General features: G+C 59.6%; 2 protein-coding genes across 9 annotated transcripts in view; both read left to right on the top strand.

Annotated features, from left to right (window-relative positions):
• The window catches only part of CLIP3 (CAP-Gly domain containing linker protein 3), a 30697-nt gene extending 18756 nt beyond the window's left edge, over positions 1-11941 (top strand). For 2 of the 3 annotated variants that reach the window (XM_075915301.1, XM_075915304.1), the window contains exons 6-14: positions 196-314; positions 1822-2058; positions 3216-3351; positions 3545-3673; positions 4369-4503; positions 4667-4790; positions 5285-5349; positions 6532-6604; positions 8502-11941. In XM_075915301.1, the coding sequence (XP_075771416.1) occupies positions 196-314; positions 1822-2058; positions 3216-3351; positions 3545-3673; positions 4369-4503; positions 4667-4790; positions 5285-5349; positions 6532-6604; positions 8502-8556 (1073 nt within the window). In that variant the 3' untranslated portion in view covers positions 8557-11941. Of the gene's footprint in view, positions 1-195; positions 315-1821; positions 2059-3215; positions 3352-3544; positions 3674-4368; positions 4504-4666; positions 4791-5284; positions 5354-6531; positions 6605-8501 lie in introns of all 3 variants that reach the window. The other variant, XM_075915305.1, reaches the window with a different exon arrangement.
• A 2419-nt stretch (positions 11942-14360) lies between these two features.
• Positions 14361-23073, top strand: part of LOC102456975 (uncharacterized) — a 40954-nt gene continuing 32241 nt past the window's right edge. For 2 of the 6 annotated variants that reach the window (XR_012898914.1, XR_012898913.1), the window contains exons 1-6: positions 14661-15273; positions 15406-15518; positions 16044-16112; positions 19609-19669; positions 21002-21153; positions 22027-22143. Coding sequence is in view for 4 of the 6 variants with exons in the window: in XM_075915286.1 (XP_075771401.1) it covers positions 15195-15273; positions 15406-15518; positions 16044-16112; positions 19609-19669; positions 21002-21153; positions 22027-22143 (591 nt within the window). In the remaining 2 variants the exon portion in view is untranslated. Of the gene's footprint in view, positions 14497-14646; positions 15274-15405; positions 15519-16043; positions 16113-19608; positions 19670-21001; positions 21154-22026; positions 22144-23073 lie in introns of those variants that run through there. The other 4 variants (XM_075915288.1, XM_075915287.1, XM_075915286.1 and 1 more) reach the window with 4 other exon arrangements.

The raw sequence follows: 23073 nt of genomic DNA, 5'->3' as shown, positions 1-23073 counted from the left end.
AGTGGTTGGAGCAGGGGGCTGGGACTCAGGAGTCCTGGGTGCTGTTGCAATTCTGCCATTGACTCGCTGTGGGACCTTGGACAAATCCCTCCCTCCCCCGCCTCTGTTTCCCCTCAAGTCCCTGGCACGAGGGCTGGTCCGTCCCCGGCAGGGCCTGACGCCCCCCCGGGGCCCTGTCTGCGCTTTGCCTTGCAGTGCTCAACTCCACCTGCAGCGACTTCAACCACGGCACGGCGCTGCACATCGCGGCCTCCAACCTGTGCCTGGGGGCCGTGAAGTGTCTGCTGGAGCACGGGGCCAACCCCACGGTCAGGGTGAGAGCCCCGGCAGGCCTGAGAGCTGGAACTGAACTGCTCGGGGGGGGGGGGGGGTCACAGCTTAAGCAAACACGAGACCAGCGGGGGGCAGACACCTGAGGGAACCCCAGATTCTCAGGTTATGGACCAGTGGCAGAGAGAGGGGAGCTGGCATCAAACAAGGGACCTGACTGGCAGGATATGGACTCGGGGGAGGGAGAGGGGAGGATATGGACTCGGGGGAAGGGAGAGGGGAGCTGATTGGCTGGATATGGACTGGGGGAGGGAGAGGGGAGGATATGGACTCGGGGGAGGGAGAGGGGAGCTGATTGGCTGGATATGGACTGGGGGAGGGGAGGATATGGACTGGGTGGAGGGAGAGGGAACCTGACTGACAGGATATGGCCTCGGGGGAGGGAGAGGGAAGCTGATTGTCTGGATATGGACTGGGGGAGGGAGAGGGGAGGATATGGACTGGGGGGAGGGAGAGGGAACCTGACTGACAGGGTATGGCCTCGGGGGAGGGAGAGGGGAGCTGATTGGCTGGATATGGACTGGGGGAGGGAGAGGGGAGGATATGGACTGGGAAAGGAAGAGGGGAGCTGACTGGCAGGGTAAGGACTGGGGGAAGGAGAGGGGAGCTGATTGGCTGGATATGGACTGGGGGAGGGAGAGGGGAGGATATGGACTGGGAAAGGAAGAGGGGAGCTGACTGGCAGGGTAAGGACTGGGGGAAGGAGAGGGGAGCTGATTGGCTGGATATGGACTGGGGGAGGGAGAGGGGAGGATATGGACTGGGAAAGGAAGAGGGGAGCTGACTGGCAGGGTAAGGACTGGGGGGAGGGAGAGGGGAGCTGACTGGCAGGGTAAGGACTGGGGGGAGGGAGAGGGGAGCTGATTGGCAGGGTAAGGACTGGGGGGAGGGAGAGGGGAGCTGACTGGCAGGGTAAGGACTGGGGGGAGGGAGAGGGGAGCTGACTGGCAGGGTAAGGACTGGGGGGAGGGAGAGGGGAGCTGACTGGCAGGGTAAGGACTGGGGGGAGGGAGAGGGGAGCTGATTGGCTGGATATGGACTGGGGGAGGGAGAGAGGAGCTGACTGGCAGGGTAAGGACTGGGGGAGGGAGAGGGGAGCTGATTGGCTGGATATGGACTGGGGGAGGGAGAGGGGAGGATATGGACTGGGGGAGGGAGAGAGGAGCTGACTGGCAGGGTAAGGACTGGGGGAGGGAGAGGGGAGCTGATTGGCTGGATATGGACTGGGGGAGGGAGAGGGGAGGATATGGACTGGGAAAGGAAGAGGGGAGCTGACTGGCAGGGTAAGGACTGGGGGGAGGGAGAGGGGAGCTGACTGGCAGGGTAAGGACTGGGGGGAAGAGAGGGGGAGGTGGCAGCAAAGAGGGGCCCTGACTCTGGATATGGCCCGGGGGTGGGGGAGCGCACACAGACACTCTCTGGTGCCCCCCTCCTCCAGCTGCCCCGTCCCCTCCCCCCGTCCCAGCCTCCCTCCCGCTCTCCCCCCTGCAGAACAGCAAAGGGCAGGTGCCGGCCGACGTGGTGCCCGACCCCATGGACATGACGCTGGACAAGGCCGAGGCGGCCATGGTGGCCAAGGATCTGAAGCAGCTGCTGCTGGACGCGGTGCCTCTGAGCTGCAACCTGCCCAAGGTCACGCTGCCCAACTACGACAACATCCCTGGCAACCTCATGCTCACCTCCCTGGGCCTCAAGCTGGGGGAACGCGTCCTGGTGGACGGGCAGAAGGTACCGGCCCATCGGCCCCCTCCCGCGAAGGGGCAGGGCCCGGGCTGGGGCTTGGACAGGGAATTCCCCTGCCCCGGTGCTGTTGTGGAGAGAGAGGGCTGGGGCGTCCTCTCTCCCTCTGCCACAGCCCCCGGGCAGCCTGCACCCCAGGTCCCTCGTCTCCAGCCCCACCCTAGAGCCTGTGCTCCCAGCCAGAGCCCTAACACCCCTGCAGCCCTCCCGCACCCTGAACCCCTCATCCCTGGCCCACCCCAGAGCCCTTACCCCCCCACACACATACCCCAACACTCTACCTCAGCCCTCAGCTCCTCATCCCTGACCCCACCTCGGAGCCCCTCAGTGAACCCCAACCCTCTACCCTGCCTTGAGACACCCCCCCACACACACACGCCAAACCCCTTGGCCTCACCCCCACCCCATGAACGTTGGTTTTTTGTACCCATTCAGAGGTGAAGTTTCACACACCTCCATACTGGTGCACATAACCAAATTAATTCCGCACGTAGGTGGGAACAGTTAGAGGGAAGGTTGGTGGGGGTCTCAGTAGAGGGTGCTTTCTCCTGGGTATCAGCGCTGGCTCTAGTGCAGCAGTAGGGGGCGCTGTGCGGCAGGTAGCTGGGTGGTGGCTCAGCAGGGGGCACTCGCCTCTCAGTGCCAAGGGCTGGCCCCAGTAGGGGGCGCTGTGCGGCAGGTAGCTGGGTGGTGGCTCAGCAGGGGGCACTCGCCTCTCAGTGCCAAGGGCTGGCCCCAGTAGGGGGCGCTGTGCGGCAGGTAGCTGGGTGGTGGCTCAGCAGGGGGCACTCGCCTCTCAGTGCCAAGGGCTGGCCCCAGTAGGGGGCGCTGTGCGGCAGGTAGCTGGGTGGTGGCTCAGCAGGGGGCACTCTCCTCTCAGTGCCAAGGGCTGGCCCCAGTAGGGGGCGCTGTGCGGCAGGTAGCTGGGTGGTGGCTCAGCAGGAGCTGCGTGCTCTTGGTGCCTGTGCCCCCCATGTGCGGTGCAGCCGGGAGAGGGATGGAGGGGTCGGTAGGGGCTGCGTGCTCTTGGTGTCTGTGCTGGCCCCCATGTGGCAGTAGGGGGTGCTGTGCGGCAGGGAGCGAGTGGGCGGGGGCTGGGTAAGGTTCTAGCACCTGGCTCCGACGCTGAGTCTGCGTCTCTGTAGCTGGGCACCCTGCGTTTCTGCGGCACGACGGAGTTCGCTAGTGGCCAGTGGGTCGGAGTGGAGCTGGATGAGCCGGAAGGCAAGAACGATGGAAGCGTGGGAGGAATACGCTACTTCATTTGCCCTCCGAAGCAAGGTAAACGGGGGCGTGCTTGGAGCAGGGAGCCAGGACTCCGGGACTCGGCGCCTAGCTCTAGGGTTGGAGGGGGGTCTCTGGCACGGCCTGGGTTCCCCTCTCGGGAAGGGGCTCAGTGGTTAGGCATCCGGGGCTGTACAGCTACGCAGTGTCTGAGCCCCCATTCACTGTTGTTGGGTTTGTCCCTTCCCAGGAGTTTTCGCCTCTGTGTCTAAAATCACCAAAGCCACAGACCAGATGCCGTCTTCAGTCACGTCCACCCCCAAAACGCCCCGCATGGACTTCGCCCGCATGGCCGGGAAGGGCCGCAAGGACAAGAAAGGTAGCGGGGCCGCTCTAGGGGCAAACCCGCTGGGGGCTGGGAGCCAGGATTCCTGGGTTCTCTTCCCGGCTCTGCCCCTTTCCCTCCACCCCTCGTTCGTCCCCCTCTGGAAGGCTCATGAATCTGACTTTGCGGGCTGCGGGGCGGGGTCTTGACATGGCAGCCCAGAGGTGACGGGGGCAGGGCTCTGCTAGATGAGCCGGGAGCCCCCCCAGAGCCGCGATTTGGATCCCGCCTGCCCTGGTGGGGGAGGTGAAAGCCCCCGCAGGCTGGGACAGCAACGTGCTGAAGGGCAAATTTGCATGCTATTTACATATGCAAATTGGAAAGGCCCAGCCTCCCCACAAACCAACCCCACCAGTTCTCCCCACCCACATGCATCGTTCCTCCCCATATTCCATCCAGTGTCCTCCCCTCCACCTCCTGACCCCTTTCCACCCTCTCCTTCAGCCCGCCCGGGCCTGGCATCTCCCGCCAAGGGCCTGGCCCCCGCCCCCGGCTCCCTCTAAGTCGCTCATTGGAGGAGAGAGGAAAAGGGGACGGCAGGGAGGCAGCCGGATTGGTTGGCAGGCAGGCAGGGGGAGGAGTTTCATTCCCTGCCCTTCCCCGCCCTCTCTGGCCCCAGGCTCCCAGCTGGGGCAGGTGCGGCTAGAGGGCTGGCCAGCGCCCAGCGGCCTCACTGCCTTTCCGCTCAGCCCTCAGGAAGAAGTCTCCTTCCGTGGGCAGCCTGGACCGAGAAGGGCTGAAGATCGAGCTCGGGGACCAGGTGCTGGTGGCAGGGCAGAAGCAGGGCATCATCCGGTTCTACGGCAAGACGGACTTTGCGCCGGGTGAGGAGGCAGGGCTGCCGGCTGGCGGGTGGGAAAGGCTGTGAGCCTCTTACGGCCCGCGGACCCCACAGGGTCTTTTAGGTCTGGCTGGAGTCCAGGGCGCTGGGGTTTGGTTCCTCGTGCCGAGAAATCGAGAGCTGATGGCTCCTTATCCCCTCGCCAGGTTACTGGTTTGGCATCGAACTGGACAAGCCCACCGGGAAACACGACGGCTCGGTCTTCGGGGTCCGATACTTCGCCTGCCCCCCCAAACACGGAGTTTTTGCTCCTCCTTCCAGGGTCCAGAGGTACGTCCCTCTGGCTCCAGCCACGCGGGTCTGGGTGAGGGTGAGCGATGGCCGTCTGGCGGCTGGCTCCCTGCTGGCTGTAGCTCGAGGCTGGGCGCCTGGGCTTGTAACACTCCAGGACCTGGGTTCTAATCCTACCTCTTGGAGGAGAGTGAATGCAATTTCCTGGGCTCTGATTCTAATGGGCAAGGCCATGTCTGCCTCCAAATCATCCCTTTGAGTAGCGGATCATTGCATGGGGGCCTCAGCTGAGGAAAGTGGCTTCCTCCAGATTATCTGCCTCTGGCCCTTAAGAGGGTTGGGGACAGACCTCAGGCCTTGTGTATGCTTGATCCCCGTCAGCAGCGCATGAGGCCCTGTACTAGCCATGACACTGGTGCAAAAAGCATCGAACGCTGGTGGGTGGAATCTGGGCAGATCCCTGGTGTAGGTTCATTGTGGCTTCCCCTCCCTTGATCAGTTCTCTCCTGGCCCCCTTCCCCCACCCTTTGCAGAGTCGGCGGCCCCAAAGACTCCCAGGGAGATGGCAGTTCAGTGAAGAAGGTGCACCAAGTCACTAGTAGGTATACTATGGATCCTCTGCCTTTCCATCCTTCTCCCGCCCCCCAGCAATGGGAGGGACCAAGGGCCAAGCCTGTCTCCCCTTGTGACTCCACTGGCTTTGCACCAGAGGTGACTTTAATAAAACCTTGGGGGGGGGGGGGCTTTGCATCTACCATAACAGCCTCCCTTGCACAGATGGGGAAACTGAGGTGCAGAGTAAATTAAATTAATGGAGATTGCCTATCTCCTAGAACTGAAAGGGACCTTGAAAGGTCATTGAGTCCAGTCCCCTGCCTTCTCAGCAGGACCAGGTACCATCCTGGACAAATTTTTGCCCTGAATCCCTAAATGGTCTCTGCAAGGATTGAACTCACAATCCTGGGTTTAGCAGGCCAATGCTTAAACCACTGAGCTATCTCCCCCCACTGGGTTATATAGGGGGGTGTGTCTTTGGCAGAGTGGACTACATGAGCGAGCCTCCTTTGCCTCAGTGGGCCGCAAGATTGAAATCAGCCATGTGTGCTAACCAGGATCCCGAGAATTTACACTGACTTTACATCAAATCTCTGCCCGGCCTCTGCCCACCTCCTCTCCCCAGCATGTCCCGCCCCTGCTCCTCCCCCTCCCTCCCAGCACGTCTGGGGTGCCAGTGATTCAGGGCGTATGAGCTCTGGGAGGGAGGGAGAGGCGCAGGGATGGGAGGAGAATCAGCTGATTCATGGCACTCCGGGAGTGCTGGGAGGAAGGGGGAGGTGTAGGTATGTGCTAAGCGAGTGGTGTGGGGGAAAGGGACAGAGAGGGGGTTCACAGGCCAAACATGGAACCTCAGTGGGCTGCAGGATGCCCACCCCTGCTCTAACCACTACTCCATGCTCCCTTCATTCTGCCAGTGCCACTCCCTCACCCATACTGCTAGTGCCGCCCTCAAAGCAGCAGCAGCCTGCCACCCCTCCCCGGTTTTAGCTGAGTCTCGGCATCTCCACACTCGTTTGTAACCACCGTGCAGGGCATCGAATCCAGGCGTCCCAGGCGAGCCCCCTAACCACTAGGCAGCACTGCCTCCTGCCAAGACATTGATCGCAATGAGCTTAGCTTAGGCCCGTGCCCGCTACAGGTCTTGTGATGGAGAGGGGGGTTTGTCGGAGGGTTCTCGGTGGCTGATGCCGCTGAAGTGACTGTGTTGTCCCATCTCTCGCAGTGTCACAGCCAAAGCGCAACTTCACGGCGGTCAGGACCCCAAAAGACATCACATCAGAAAACTCCATCTCTAGGTAAGGCTGGGGAGGAGCTGGGGGTGAAGGCCAGAGCTCTCCCATCTGGGCTTGGGGGAAGAGCCATCCCCACCCTGGGGCCTGGCCAGAGAAAGGACCCTCCGCCCCCCCGCATCCAGCAGCATGCTCTGTAGCAGCCCCAACCCCGCCCAGCTTGCAACTGGAGCCAATGGAGAAGAGTGCAGTGCAAGTTCCCTGTGCTGGAAGCTGCTCTCCGGCTGGGGCGAGGCAGCTGGAGGAGCCAGACAATCAGCGAGCCCCTTAGGAATTGTAATGTACGGGGGTCACACTCGGGCCCCCAGCAGTGAAATATATAGTAGGCAGCTGTCCCTTTCTCCACCCTTGCCCTCTGCTGGCCCAATGGGGTTATAGCTGTCCCAGTCCCCATCTCTGGCTCCTTGTGCCCCCCTGTGGTCATTTTACAGTGCAACTGTCCCTCCAACCAGACGCCTCCCTTCCCATTTTATGAGAAGCAATTCCAGGCACATCCCATTGTCCTAGCACAACCAAACCCTGACCTTGCTCTTTAAGATATGATAAGAGCAAACTGCCTACCAAATGTGGTGGTCCTAGATCTCACCATTTAAGAGGCATTCTTGAATGGACTCACAGATGGACAGACAGACAGATGCACGTTCTAAAATATAGTGTAAGAAGATTATGGTAGCACCTCAGTCACGGACAGGGGCCCCTTTCTGCTAGGGTTGTACCTTTTAATTGCTATTAGGTGTATTATGGTAGCTCCTAGGCACCCCAGTCATGGGTCAGAACCCAGTTGTGCTAGGGGGACTGTACGTTTTATTGCAATTAAGTGTTTAACAGTAGCACCCCCCCAGGCAAGACCCCCATGGTGCTACATACTGTATGTTTTTATTGCTATCAGGTGCATTATGGTAGTGCTTAGGAGCCCCAGTCTTGGACCAGGCTCTTGTGGTGCCAGGTGTTATACATTTCTGTTGCTGTTAGGTGTATTATGGTAGTGCCTAGGAGCCTATGTTGGACCAGGCTCCCATGGTACCCGGCCTTATATTTCTGTTATTAGGTGTATTATGGTAGCACCTAGGTGCCCCAGTCTTAGAGCAGGCTCCCGTGGTGCCAGGCACTGTATATTTCTGTTGCTATTAAGTGTATTACGGTAGTGCCTAGATGCCCCAGTCTTGGAGCAGGCTCCCGTGGTGCCAGAGGCTGTATATTTCTGTTGCTATTAGGTGTATTACGGTAGTGCCTAGGAGCCCCAGAAGAGCCAGGCACTGTACATTTCTGTTGCTATTAAGTGTATTACGGTAGCACCTAGGAGCCTCAGAAGAGCCAGGCACTGTACATTTCTGTTGCTATTAGGTGTATTACGGTAGCACCTAGGAGCCCCAGAAGAGCCAGGCACTGTACATTTCTGTTGCTATTAGGTGTATTACAGTAGCACCTAGGAGCCCCAAAAGAGCCAGGCACTGTACATGTCTGTTGCTATTAGGTGTATTACAGTAGCACCTAGGAGCCCCAGAAGAGCCAGGCACTGTACATTTCTGTTGCTATTAGGTGTATTACGGTAGCACCTAGGAGCCCCAGAAGAGCCAGGCACTGTACATTTCTGTTGCTATTAGGTGTATTACAGTAGCGCCTAGGAGCCCCAGAAGAGCCAGGCACTGTACATGTCTGTTGCTATTAGGTGTATTACAGTAGCACCTAGGAGCCCCAGAAGAGCCAGGCACTGTACATGTCTGTTGCTATTAGGTGTATTACGGTAGCACCTAGGCGCCCCAGTTTTGGAGCAGGCTCCTGTGGTGCCAGGCACTGTACAGACACTGACCACAAAGCCAGTCTCTGCCCCGCTTCCTTCTCATTTCCTCTTCCCGGCTGCGAGCTGCTAGGCGAGCGCTTCCCCCTCTCTCGTTTCTTTCAGATTACTCTTCTGCTGCTGGTTCCCCTGGATGCTGCGCGCGGAGATGCAGTCCTAAGGCCACGGCGCTCGCCCCTGCCCTCCTCCGCTCTGTCCTCTGCTCTCCAACTAACCGAAAGACTGCTCTCCCCGTCGGGCTCTCCCCTCCCCCCCGGTCGCAGTTCTAGTGAACCCCAGTGCCTTGGTACCATTGAACGTCGCCCCGTCGTCCGTGAGAAAGGCTGCACTGACCCCACCCCCACGTGCGTACGCACCCCCACCCCACGTAGACGTGATATGGGCTCGGAGGCTCCCCTTTGATTTCTCCCCCGACCCCCTTCAGGGAGTGGTGCCACAAACGCCAAGCGTCTCGGGTACCGATTTCCCTCTGCGGTTCGATTGCTCTCAGCCTGACACCCGGGCGAGGCTGATCCAGCGCCCCCCGAACCCGGCCCTTTGTTTTGCTCCTCAACGAAACTTGATCTAACCTGGCCTGTCTCTGCATTACTGCAGCGGCATGGACAGGGTCACATCATAACACCCCGAGTGTGGCAGCAGCGCTCCTCCCCAGCCTAAGCCACCTTTTTCAGGTACTGCTCTCTTTCAGGATGAATGGTATTAGATTGCTCAGTCCCTTCCAGGGAGGAGAAACTGGTCCCAGGGCCATCTTTATCCATATGCAGAAAACAAAGCAGTGTAGGACACCTGAAAATGTGGGGCACCACTGGGTCTTAAGACCCATCCCCCTACCTCTTTCTGTCCCTGTTCTGTGGCTTTGCTTCCTCCAGAAAGCACCTAGGTCACTTGTAAGTGACCTAGCTTGCTGGAGCTATTAGCAACACATGGATCTCATGAAAGAGACATTTGAGTGTAAGGAAGCCAATTCACAGGCCAAGCCCCGGTCAGTTTCTGAAGTTGCCGTGGGAGCCGTAACTGAGTTTAAAATTTGCTTTAGACATATTCCATTAGTGTGTGCTGAAATGTATAAAATCACAGCCCTAAAAATCGTCATCGGCCCCCCCACGCCCGTGGAGCACCAGTTTAATAGCACCACATCAACCCGAAGGACAATCTTGACTGGTCCTGTGTTGGGCTGTAAAGAGCAGTGAGATTTGGGGACGCTCTGAAAGCAGTGGAGAGAGCCCCAGTCCCTCAGGCATTCGCTCTGGGGTGCACAGGTCAGTCACTATGGGGGGAAATCTGTAAGGTAGATCAGTGCTTACAACGATTGCTAAGCACTCCCCTCGTAACACAACCCCACCAGGGGCCAACTGATGTTGGCTTCAAAGTTTGGAGTAGCTTGCACCAGTTCAGGGCAGATTTGAGGGGTCGGGTCTCAACACAGCGGGTTGCCAGACACCCCCTGATCCCTCCTTCATTCTCATTTATTCGCTCCCTTCAGCGCGATTACTTTGTATTTGCAGGCAAACCCGCCAGACTTTTTTCCTTTCGAGCGGTTTACAAAAAAAAAGTATATTTTTAAAAGAAAATCACCCTTACTATTTTAAAAGAAAAATTAGCCACGGACAAATGGGAGCTGGCACGTTGCTGTTCCCCACCGAGCCGAAGGTCTTGTCTAGACACGGACATTGTCCCACTTACAGCAATCCAGTGTAGTTATACAAAGTTCCCTCTAATCTTGTCCATCCATATGTAGATTTTTTCCATCTATGTGCGGAATATTTTTTTTCCGTGTGCTGAGGCACGCGTGAATGTGCACCACCAGTAGAAACACAACCAACCTGTGCTAATCAGCTGGCCAGCATTTGGATTTCTCCTGAGCAGCTGCACAAGCACAGCTTACAGGGAACGCAGGATGGGGAACAAGCTATATCCGGCTACAAGTCACCTTTATCCCTTGTGACTAAGCCTACACAGGAGTTGGATTGCTGCACCAGGATCAGTGAAAAATCGCAGCTCTGGCCCCTGTGGTTGCGGCAGCACAAATTCTGTGTGTAGAATTGGTGCAAGGGTCTCTCCTCTCATGGCCACAAGCTTGGTAAATAGAACCTGCCACTCACCTGCTTCAGCCAGCTTTTAGCTGGCATGAGCCAGGATACAGGTGCCTCGTACTGGGGCAGCTTATTCCGCGTCCCATGTGGGAATAGCTACCCCGGTGTAAGCACTCTGAGCTGGGGATAACTGCGTCCACGCTGGAGGGGGCCTTGCCTGGTCTGGAGAAAGGGCTTTCGGGGCAGGCCAGGGGTCGGGAATGCTGGAAAGCTGGAGGTGTCCGGGATGTTCCCAACCGCCTCCGAGCGTCTTTCAGGTGAGCGGCTGCTTTAGAGGATGGTGTCGTGCTCCCTAAGTGGCCAGGCGTGGCTCCGGGCAGCTGAAGGTATTGCAGGCTGCTGTCTGGGCTAGCTGGAGGGGTACTACCCAAGACAGGGTGTGGTTATTGCTAGAAACCAGGAGCAGCTGCCTAGACTCTCTCTCCATCCATCTCATTTTATCCTTACATCCATCCATCCTATTCCTCCACCCATCGTTCCTCCTGCCTCTGGCCTCGAATCCATCCCTCTATCCTCCACCATTGCTGCCATGTCCCCTAACGTCCTGAGGCAGCTAGGTCCAGTGGTTAGAGCTGGGACAGCTAGGACGCCTGGATTCTCATCCTGAAAGGGAAACCCGTTCCTGACACCAGGAAAAGCATGCTGGGCATGGGAATAGAGAGCCAGGACTGCTGGCAAGGATCATGGCTCAGTGTTTAGAGGGGGGAGACTCCTGGATTTTCTTCCTAGCTCTGCTCAGCACCTTATGGGCAAGCCCCTGCGCCTCGTGTGTGCCTCAGTTTCCCTATCTGCAAAACAGGGATGAGGCCATTGCCCCACCTCACTGAGGGACCATGAAGCTTGCATAATGAAAAGGCTTTGAGACCCTCAGTGCAGTGGCTGCCCCTGCGAAAGGAACAGAAAGCCTAGACTGGCCCCGAATGTTGTCCTTTCAGCTGTTACGGCACTAAACACAGGCGTAGCCTCCTCTTCGCTCCCTCTCCAGCCCAATAAAAAGTTCCATCCTCTCTCATGTTCTTTTCTCTAGCAATAAAACCCTTGCAATTGCTCAGCTTTGCCCTTGTCACTAGGGGTATCTTGGGTCTTCCCCATTCCATCCGCATCTCGAGTCACCCCGGCCGAGCTTGCGTTTCCGATGCTCACCGTCAGGGCCGCCAGCGACACGCTAACCTGGCCCCGGTCTGGCTCCACCTCCTTTGCAGTGGTCCTCCGTGTTTGTATAATAGAAATCACGTCGGGCGAAGTCTCTTTAACACTATTTTTAAGATTTGTAACCCACGCTCCTTGTCAATTGTTTAGCGCGTGGCTTGTTTCTCCCGCTGCTGAGCTCACTGTTGACTCTGCATGCCTTGTTCCTTCTCCCTTCCATCCAGGCGCTCTGGAAAATTCAGCATGAGAAGAAATCAATATGCCTATTGCTTATCTGTCATTAATAAAGAGTGTTTCTATGTGCATTGTGTAAAAGGTCTCTGGCTTTTCCTCCTCACTGCACTGCGCTGCCCCATCCCCCCGACTCCAACCAGCTCATGTTTCGGGAGCAAGATGAGGTGAGGGAGAGAAGGAAGGTGGCATCTCAGCAGGGGGGTTAAAACAAAACTCACGCCCTCCTCCGCAGCATTGCACTCCACAATCACAAGCCAATGAGGTTTTAAGGTCACGCTTTTCTCCGCAGGTATGTGGGCCAGAACATGAGTGTTGCTTTCTCCAGCATGCACTGAATAGCTCTGAGAATTGCAGAAGAAGAGGGTTGAGAGAGACCTCAGGAGGTCATCTAGTCCAGCCCCCTGTGCAAAGCAGGGGCAGGGGAGGAGGCATAAGGGGTTGGCCAGCCCCCGGGCGGGAGGAGCTGGCTAGTAGCCAGCAGGAGGACTAGTGGGGTCAGAGGGCCAGTGATCCTGCCCCCCACATTCACCAGCGGGAAATGGAGCAGCATAGCCAAAGAGCAGCATGAGCTGGTGAGTGCGGGGGGCTGTGGGGGAAGATGTCTGCTGCTGGAGCCAGCCCTACTAGTCCCCTGGGGCCACCTTGTCTGAGGGAAAAGGCAGGGTGGGCATGGAGGAAGGATGGGACAGAGCAGGGGCAGGACTAGAGCAGAGAGAGACAGGGTCTGGGGTGGAGGGGGGGTTGTCCTGGCCCTTCCCCTGGTGGGGGGGGCCTCATGAGGCCGGTGCACCCCCCTGTTCCCCCTCACCAGATGCCTCTGCCCCTTCAGGTAGCTGCAGGCTGCTCTCAAATCCCTGCTCACGTGTGTCTTCTGCAGACAGCCCAGATCCCTCAGCCTCTCCTCATAAATCATCTGCCCTAGTCCCATGGTCTTTCCCACCTCCAGCCCTGCCTCCGAGCCAGCATCCTTTCCATCAGAGCATCTGAGGAAGCAAGACTCTCCGCTGTGCTCCCAGGGATCCCTCTGGCACGCTGCAGCATCAAGCCCCATGATTCTGGGTGTTTCTGGGTGTCACTGAGCAGCGCTCTGTTGGTGGGGGGAGTGGAGGGGGACACGGGGCAGGGTATGCGGCTCCAGATAGAGTGCAGCTATTCCTGCCTTCCAGCACAACAGCCTCTGGGCTCTGCCTGTCCTGCCAGGAGAGCTGAACCGGTGGATGACTTAGCGCCGGGACAGAAGGAGTGACCGTGGTGCGGGAGGGGGAACAGATGAGGGAACGAAGGGGCACACACAGCCCTGGCCGTGCGGGGTGCTCACAGGGCTGCTGGCATGGAGGGACAATGGGGGATCTTGGTTCTGGAGGAGGGACTGAGGGCGCAATGAACCCCTGGCTAGGGGGATACTGGGAGACCCTGGTATGGGGCAAATTGGGCGGAGGGGGGTGACACAAGCCCCTGGCAATGGCACAAGGAGAACAAGGAGCACAGAGAATCCCAGCCATTAGGAATGGGGGGGTACACAGAGCCCCTGGGGTGGGGGGGACATGGAGCCCCAGGGGTGGCGGAAGGAGAATGGGGGGCAGGGGAATGGGGGGCACACGGAGCCCCTGGGGTGGGGGGGACATGGAGCCCCGGGGGTGGGGGAAGGAGAATGGGGGGCAGGGGAATGGGGGGCACACGGAGCCCCTGGGGTGGGGGGGACATGGAGCCCCGGGGGTGGGGGAAGGAGAATGGGGGGCACGGGAATGGGGGGCACGGGAATGGGGGGCACACAGAGCCCCTGGGGTGGGGGGGACATGGAGCCCCGGGGGTGGGGGAAGGAGAATGGGGGGCAGGGGAATGGGGGGCACACGGAGCCCCGGGGGTGGGGGGGACATGGAGCCCCGGGGGTGGGGGAAGGAGAATGGGGGGCAGGGGAATGGGGGGCACACGGAGCCCCTGGGGTGGGGGGGACATGGAGCCCCGGGGGTGGGGGAAGGAGAATGGGGGGCACGGGAATGGGGGGCACGGGAATGGGGGGCACACAGAGCCCCTGGGGTGGGGGGGACATGGAGCCCCGGGGGTGGGGGAAGGAGAATGGGGGGCAGGGGAATGGGGGGCACACGGAGCCCCTGGGGTGGGGGGGACATGGAGCCCCGGGGGTGGGGGAAGGAGAATGGGGGGCAGGGAAATGGGGGGCACACGGAGCCCCTGGGGGGAAGGGGGGAAACACGGAACCCATGGGAAGGGGGGGTGGGGGAAGGAGAATGGGGGGCACCTGGAATCCCTGGGATGGGGGAGGGGCAATGGGGGGCACACGGGGCTCCTGGGGGGAGGGGCAATGGGGGGGGAAGGAGGCCACGGGGATGGGCTGGAAGGTCTCCCCGCCCTGTGCTGGCTGCGCTCGCTCACGTGGTGTTGTCAGGGGCGGGGTGGGTGGGGCTCCCGCTGCCTAGATTAGAACCTTGAGGCGCTCGAGGCCCGCCCCCATTGGCTGAAGTCGGCCCCTCCTTTTGCAAGAGCCGATTGGCCACTCCGCTCTCGCTTTTCCCCCTCCTCCGCTGATTGGCTCAGCGGTGGCTTCTGATTGGAGGGAGGGGGCGTCGGTCAAGAGGTCCCCGGAAGTGGCTGTGCTGGTTTCTCAGGTAGGGAGGGAGGGTCTAGGCTCAACCAGTGGAGCTTTTCCCATGAGCCTCTGCGAGCCCGGGCTCCTGGGGTCTGCCCCTGGCTGGGGGGGGAGGGGTAGCCAGGGCTCCTGGGGTCTGCCCCTGGCTGGGGGGGGAGGGGTAGCCAGGGCTCCTGGGGTCTGCCCCTGGCTGGGGGGGGAGGGGTAGCCAGGGCTCCTGGGGTCTGCCCCTGGCTGGGGGGGGAGGGGTAGCCAGGGCTCCTGGGGTCTGCCCCTGGCTGGGGGGGGGGGTAGCCAGGGCTCCTGGGGTCTGCCCCTGGCTGGGGGGCGGAGGCAGTGGGGTTCAGAGGTTAGAGCAGGGGGCTGGGATTCGGCTCCCCGGGGGTCTGCCCTGGTGACCCTGGGACAAGTTGCTGCCTGGCTCCCTGCCTCAGTTTCCCTGGATACGAGGTGAGGCTGGCCCTGTACGGACGCCGCGGTGGGATGTCAAGGCTCGATCCGTGCCCCCTGCTAAAGCCAGTTGCGCTGCAGATCAGTGGTTCTCAGCCCTGCTCCCCGTTCAGGAACCTCAGTCTCCAGCCCGGTGTCCCAGGGCTGGGGCATGTGACTTAGCTTTACTGACCTGATCAGTCAACCCTGCTTTGCCACCCCTTACTGCCTGCTCTTGAAACACCCCTCAGCCTTGTCCTGTGATCCCTTCGGGGGGTGACTCCTAGGATGAGAAACACTGATCCAGAGGAGTTGACGTGCCCCCTGGAAGGTCTCTGTGTACCCCCAGGAATACACGTTCCTCAGGGTGAGCGCCACAGCTGTACAATGCCTGTTGGACTCTCCGTGCAGCTTGGAGACTTTGAGGGTTTGCTCCTGTTTGTGGCTCTGAGATAGCTAATGGTGCCTCCTCTGCTTCCTTTCCATGGATCTGCCGCAGTCCCAGGAGGGGAACCCAGAAGACTGGACCATCCAGCCATTGCAGGCCCCTTGTTTGAAATGGAAGAGCCCGGCACCAAGATCCCGGCACTGGAGGCCTTTCGTGTAGAGCAGGTAACCAGCTAGTGAATGGGAGTAAAGGAGGGAGAGGTTTAAACGGGGGGGTTTAGCCTGTGGTTGTCCTCCACTAGTGTAAAACCCTCGCCTGGATAAGAAAAGTGCTGTGGAGGGAGGCCCGTTCTATGCGTGGAAAGGGAGTTCAGGCTGCGAGGTGCATTCAGCCATTGGGTTCTCTGCTCCCATGATGTGGGGAGTGGAAGGGCAAATAGCATAGATCCTACTAGTGGGTTTGTCTGAGGGGCACCTGTCTCGCTGAGACCCAGCAAACTCATTGCATAGGGTGTTTGCAAGGTTGGCATAGAACTTGGTGGATAGAGCACTGGGCTGGCAATTGGGGGACATGGTGTCTGTTGTTGATTTGGCCTGTGAGGTGACTTTGGGCAAATCTCATTCCATTTCAGTGCCTCAGTTTCCCAGTCTGTCAAATGGGGAGGATGACCCTGGCCTCCCTTTGTAAAGTGCTTTGGGGCCTACTGACGAATAGCTGCTGGTGGTGTTATTAGTATGTTTTGATTGCAGGCTCCTCCAACGGTCTATTATGTGCCAGACTTTATCTCAGAGTCGGAGGAGGCCTGTCTCCTGCACCAGGTACGTGTGATTTCCACTGGGTTTCCTATCTCCATGGTATAAGAGGCCTGCTGCTGCTCTTGCAGGGAAGAGTTCCCTGCCTGATTCCGATAAGAGCAGGCTGGTTTGTCTGTTCACTTCCCTTTTGATCTCGATCCCAGTCCCTTCGTGCACAGACAGACCCAGCCTTTGTAGATGTGGAGTCCCCGTGTCCTCCCACCGCCCACCCCATCCCGGTGCGATAGGCCCAGTAAACACCTTACGTACATTGGCGTGTTACAGTAGCACCTTGAGATCTCAACTCAGACCAGACCCCCTTGTGCTGGGCGTGGCACGGACCCAGAGCGAGAGGGACAGTCCCTGCCCCAGAAGCCTAGCAGCCTCCGTAGGTGGGAGGGGTCGTTAGCCCCATCGACTATATATTTTAGAGAGTCTGCCTGTTTGTTCCAGAACTCCTCCTAAAGGGGAGGAGCTAGGAGCACCAAATTCAGTACAGGCAGTTCCGACTTATGTCAGATACGCAGTTACGAACAGAGCTTTTCTCGCCCCGGAGGATGGGAGCGGCGGGATGCCCAGATGCGCCGTGGTCCACCGCCCCCGTCCTCTGGGGCGAGAAAAGCTGCTCCCCATCTCCCTGGTCTGCAGGGAGACGGGGAGCAAAGCCGCAGAGCACGCGGACAGCGGGACAGCCCAAGCACGCCTGGTCTGTCCTACTGCGGGCGTGCTCCAAGGCTTTGCTCCCCGTCTCCCTGGTCTGACCAGCAGACCAGGGAGATGGGGAGCAAAGCCTCGGAGCACGCCAGCAGTGGGACAGCTGCGGCGCGCCTGGACTGTCCCGCTGTCCGCGTGCTCTGCGGCTTTGCTCCGCGTCTCCCAGGTCAGACCAGGGAGACGGTGAGCAAAGCCTTGGAGGACTTGGGCGGTCCCGCCACCCCCGTCTCCCTGGTTTGCTGGGGGGGTGCAGCTAGTGCCCCCCCCCCCCCCCAGTAGACCAGGCTTTTCTTGCCTACCTCTGGGGTAGAGCAGCTGGGGGCTGCCGGGTTGGTCCCGCAGCGCCGCTCCGGACCAACCCGGCAGCACCCCAGCTGCTCTGCCCCAGGCGTCCTGATTTAGCCGCTGCTGGTCAGTTTCAGCAGCGGCTGAATCAGGACGCCTGGGGCAGAGCAGCTGGGGTGCTGCTGGGTTGCTTCAGTAGCGCCGAGAAGCCGCGCTACTGGAGCAACCCAGCAGCACCCCAGCTGCTCTGCCCCCGGCGTCCCCAAGTCAGCCGCTGCTGAAACTGACCGGCGGCTGACTACAGGAAGCCAGAGGCAGAGTTGCTCTGCCCCAGGCTTCCTGGAATCAGCCGCTGATCAGTTTCAGCAGCAGCTGACTTGGGGATGCCTGGGGTTCTTAAGTTGAATCTGTATGTAAGTCAGAACTGGCGTCCAGATTCAGCCGCGGTTGAAACTGATCAGTTTCAGCAGCGGCTGACGCCAATTCCGACTTACATACAGATTCAACTTAAGAACAAACCTACAGTCCCTATCTTGTACGTAACCCGGGGACTGCCTGTATTCAGCTTCCTCTGATCGTAACTTAAAGCAGGGTTAGGGAAGCTTTTTTGGGATGGGGGCTGCTGACCCACGGAAAAATCAGTCGGGCGGGGGGCTGCAGGGGCTGGCTTGCCAATGTGGGCTCCCTGATGCTGGGGGCAGGAGCCCCGGGGGCCAGGGCCAGGCAAGCCAGGTACCACATCTGGCCCCTGGGCCTAAAGGCACGTCCACACAGCCGAAATAAGCTACGCTGCTTGAGCTACGTCAGTTGCGTAGCTGAAGTGGAAATGGCTAATTTTGGCTTTTGGCGCTGTCTCCACAGCAGGAAGTCCAAGATCTTCCTCCAACTTCCCTTATGCCTTGTAAAATTAAGTTCCAGGCATCGGAGTGAGAAGTCCTCCAGCTTGTCGTTCTTTTGACATGAGGTCGAAATAACGGCTTGTAGTGTAGACACGGGCTATGTTATTTTGGAATAATGTCAGTTATTCCGAAACGACGCTGCGGTGTAGACGTACCCTCAGGTTCCCCACCCCGGCTTAAAGTCAGGAGAGGATTTGCTTGTGCTGCCTTTCTAAGCATGAGATCGCTTTTTGAATTTAAGTGCAATCCAGGAGCCACCTCAAACCCAAATCCCCTGCCCCTGCCCCTTTTGTGCCTCTTCTCTGAGGCCGTGCCCCTGCTCACTCCATCCTCCCTCCTTCCCCCATCCTACTGCACTTTCACCAGGCTGGGGCAGAGGGTTGGGTGTAGGTTCTGGACTTGGATTAAGGGATTTGGAATACGAGAGGGGCTCTGAGCTGAGCTCGGGGCAGGCAGTTGGGGTGCTGGAGGGGTTCTAGGTGCAGGCTCCCGGAGGGCGTTTGGATGCAGAAGTGCTCAGGGCTTGGGGTGCAGGAGGAGGTTCCTGACTGGGGCAGGGGTTCAGGATGTGGGCTCCGACTGGGCCCTGCTTTCTTCGGGTGGCTCCTGGGTGGTGGTGCCGTGGGGCTAAGGCAGGCTCACTCCTGCCCTGGCCCTGCACCACTCCCGGAAGCAGCCAGCAAACTCCATCCCAAGTCCTGTTGTGCCCCCCACTCTGCTCTGTGGAGAGAGGTGGGGGGGGCACTGTGACATCAGCGCCCCTTTTCTCCCTCCCCTGCCCTGCACAGCAAGCAGTAGGCTCCTGGGCGGGAGGGCGGGGGACGGAGGGCAGGCAGCTCCAAGGCAAAGGGCAGGAGATGCGCAGCAGTAGGGAGAGGGGCAGCTGAAGCGCTGGCACTTAACAGCCTCTTGGCCAAACCAGCCAGGATCCCCATCAGAGGCTCCAAGATCGACCAGTAGATCCCGATCGACTGGTTGGTGACCACTGTGCTAGGACAATGGGATGTGCCTGGAATGGGACTGCGTCTCGTGCCAACCACACGGAAAAGAGGCAGAATCCCCAGGCACATGAAAGGGGCTAGCTGGGGGTGCCCCCCTCCCCTGGTCTGGGACTGCCCCCGCCCTGAGCCTCCCAACCTCCAGGTGCCCATTAGGGAGGGCAGGGGGGCTGAATCCCTTCCCCCCAATTCCTACGGGACATTGCTGGCTGGTCCCCCTTTGTCAGGGAACGAGGGGGAAGTGCAAGGGGGAAGCACCCAGCTTGCTGCATTCCGCACTGGCTGGGGAGCGCGGGGGCAGACTGGCTGCGCACTTGGCTCTCGCTCCCTGACAGGGACCGGAAGGGGAAAGGGAAGCAGCCCCGGGGGAATCGGAGTTCTGGGTCAGAGCGCTAGTGTCTGTGGGATTCGAATATCGGTTCCCGCGGCGACCAATCGCGATTAATATTTTCAGTCACTTGACAGCTCCGATTATCAGCTCTGCCTGGCAGGGCTGGTCCCCTACTCTGTGCCCGGCAGTGCCAGCCCAGTGGGTCCCACGCTGTCCCAGACACTTTGTTCTCCCCCCCCCCCCCCCCCCCCCCAGCAAAGGCCTCTCAGCCCTTCCCTGTGTTCGCCCCACAGGTCTATGCTGCCCCCAAGCCCAAGTGGACCCAGCTGTCCGGAAGGAAGCTGCAGAACTGGGGTGAGTTCTCTGCGTCCCCGTGGCGGGCGCCCAGGTGACCCCAGGGGCTGGGGAATTGGCTCCCACCCGGGGTCTAGTCGGGGTCGGTCAGGATCAGAAGGCGTCCGCTTTGGAAGCCAGGCAGAGCAGCCGGCCTCAGGGCGGGGAGGCGTGTGCTTTGGCTGGGGAACAGCCGGGACTCGCCGTCTGCAGAGCTGAGGGGACGTGTACAGCGACCCTGCCTCGGTTTCCCCAATCTCACGCCACTCCCTGGCAGGCGAGGCTCCCTCCAGCGTGGGTATTTCAGCCCCTTTCCTCCAGGGCCAGGTTTGTTGCTCGAGGACCGCCCCACAGGTAACCCAGGCCCCTCCTCCGTCCCAGGCTGCCGGGGGCTGCCCTCAGTCAGGTCTTCCCGTTAGCGGGTGGGGCTGCAGGAGAGTCTCCCTGAGCCCAGCCCCCTCCAGGGGACCCCGGGACCCAGACTTCTCCACCAGTGTTGCTCCAGAGGGGACTCCTTGCTGCCGCTTGTCCGGGGCTTAATCAGCTTCCCGGCAAAACGCCTCTGGAGCGATGGGCCCTCTAATCCTTCCGTCCATGCTGGGGTGACGCATGGGGGGGGGGTATGTGCCCCTCCCCACGCCGTGGGGGGAGGGGTGCGACGGCGCATCGGGGAGCCTCCGACCCTGCACCCTCATCCGCAGCCAGACCTGACTCTTCGCCAGCCAGTACAATAAAAGGTTTATTGCTTCTCCAAGATCCAGCGCAGCGCAGGCTCCATGTTCCACAGGAGCCAGGGCAGACAGCCTAGTCCTCTTGGGGGGGGGGGGGGGCTTTCACCCGCTGGGCCATGGCCTATGCGCCTCCCCCCAGGGCTCCCTCCCCCGCTGGGCCCTGCACACAGACGCACACACAGTCTCTGCAGACAAGCGTCGGGCAGGAGGGATCACACAGCACAGCAACCAGTGAATGCAAAACCAGAGTGGATCCAGGTTGGACAGCCCCTCCCCACCCCCCCCGTACGTGGCAAGGGGCCAGCAGCCGGTGTGGCCAGGCCTCTGGGTGCAGGGACTTGCAGGGGTGGGGAGGGTGCCTCAGTGACTGGGCCAGGGAGCAGTGGTTCCCAGCCTTGTTTCTACCAGGGACTGGCAAACCCATTCACAAACTTTCGGCAGCCGGGTAACATTTAATTCGCATATTTCGCCGGAGCTGGTAAATCCTGGCGAGCGGCCAGTAGGGGGCGACTCCACCCAGCAGGGCGGGTGGGGGTGTCACACAGCACCTTCCTCCCTGGATCTCTGGGCCCTGACGGGTCCCTCCCGACGCCGGCTCCCCTCTGTATTCTCTGCCTCCCAGGAGGGCTGCCCCACCCCAAAGGGATGGTCCCGGAGAAGATGCCAGCCTGGCTGCAGAGCTACGCTGAGAAAGTCTCCGTCCTCGGCGCCTTTGGAGGGAAACTGGCCAACCACGTACTAGTGAACGAATACCTCCCCGGGCAGGGGATCATGGTAACGCCACTCGCCGGCTGCCTCGAGACTCGACTTCAGGGCGGCTTCCCCAGCCTGGGGCAGCCTCCGAGACTCACCTGATCAGCATCTGGGGGGCAAACCCTACTGCAGAGGGGCAGAGTCCAGAGAGCCAAAACGGGGCTCTCCCAGGAGTGTCCTGGTTAGTGAGGGGGTGGGAAGGAGGGCCTGGGAGCCAGGATTCTATCCCTGGCTCTGGCGGGGGACTGATACCTAGTAGTTAGATCCGAGGGCTGGGAATCAGGGCTCCTGGGTTCGTCCCCGGCTCTGGATGGGAAGTGGGGTTTAGTGGCTAGACTTGGGGGGGTTCTGTGTCTGGATTCCTGGCTGCCATTGTCCTCTTACCTTTCCATAGGCCCAATGTTCCTTCTAATCTTTTCCATCCATGTGCGGAATAAAATGTGTTGTATGCACCAAGGCCTGTGCGAATGTGCACCTCCAGTAGAAACAAAACCCAGCTATGGGGGCTCTGCTAATCAGCTGGGCAGCATTGAAATCTCTCCTGAGTGGCTGTACAAGCGCCCAGCTTACCGGGACCCCTGGAGCCTTCAGATTGCTTCCCAGCCATGTTTCTATCTCGGGTGTGGAGCACGGCACCAGTGACATGAGCCCAGGGCACGTACACCCCTGCGCTCACTCCCGGCTTTGCCTTGTGCGCTGGCGGGGAAGGCTGGCATGTCAGGCAGGCATCTGCTCCGCAGCGGGGCCTGTGTGTGATGGGTTGGCACCCGGGTCTTTGGTGTGTAGATCCGTGTTCCACGCTGGGTGCTGAGAGGAGAGCCGGGGTGGGGGGAGAGGGGCTGGAGAGAGATCCTTCTGTGTTTGTGTTTCGTCTGATACCTTGGCTCCCCCTAGCCACATGAAGACGGGCCTCTGTACTTCCCTACCGTCACCACCATCAGCCTGGGATCGCACACGCTGCTGGACTTCTACCGTCCGGTCAGCAGAGGGCAGCAGGCGGCCAGCGAGCAGGTGAGCCAGAAAGAATTGCAAGCAGCCGCCGGAACATCCCATTTTATTTTCTCCCCTCTGGGTTTGGTGGCAGTTCTGAAAAATAAAAACAAATCGGTTTGGGTCGGGGCATTTCCTGCTGCTCGGAGATGAATCAGAAAGTTTGGTTGGGGTTTGCTCCCAAGCGGGAATTTGTACCGGGTCCCTTCCGGGCTGAACCCCCCCGAGCTGGGCATGGTGTGGGGTGCGAAGGCTAGTAACAGCAGGAGCTGCACAAACGCAGAACAGAAAGGCCTCCCCTGCCCCATAGAACTGCTCTCCTTCCTACCGGGAGTGGAGGCGTAAATTGCCTTCTCCTTCTCCCCTACCCCAAATTTATGACTGGCCAAAATGACCAAATTGGCAAATAGTTTGGCATTGGCCAAAATCACATCTTTCATTGAATCAACTAATGGTCTGAGATGGTTTGCCCGGCTGTGCTACAGTTCACAAGACGGTGTGCCCGAAAGGGAATCACACGGTCCCTGAGATCCGCACCTCTGAAAGGGAGCTGAGAAAATAACACCACTTCTGTTTGTACTTCGTGTCACCATTTCTCTCTCTCTTTTTTTTTTTAATGGATGAGTCAGTGTCATTTTTTTTGTCCTGTCAAGGCCTGTGGGGGAGCAGAGAAGAAGGGTGGCTGAGTGGTTAGGGAGCTACATGGGGATTTTGGAGTCCTGGGTTTGAGTCCCTGCTCTGCTAGTGCCATCTTTTATGACCTTGGGCAAGTCACTTAGCCTCCCTGGGCCTCCGGTCCGTAAGGTGGAGATCTTTATATTACAGTAGCGTCTCAGAGCCCTAATTCTGATCAGGAACCCACCTTGTGCAAAGGGCTTCACAAACGCAGAACAGAAAGGCCTCCCCTGCCCCGACAGAACTGCTCTACTTCCTACCGAGGGTGGAGGGGTA

The sequence above is a fragment of the Pelodiscus sinensis genome, unplaced genomic scaffold (genome assembly GCF_049634645.1).
Source record: "Pelodiscus sinensis isolate JC-2024 unplaced genomic scaffold, ASM4963464v1 ctg34, whole genome shotgun sequence".
NCBI classification, from domain to species: domain Eukaryota; kingdom Metazoa; phylum Chordata; order Testudines; family Trionychidae; genus Pelodiscus; species Pelodiscus sinensis.
Note: the sequence above shows the minus strand (reverse complement) of the source record. Positions and strands in the feature narration are given on the sequence as shown.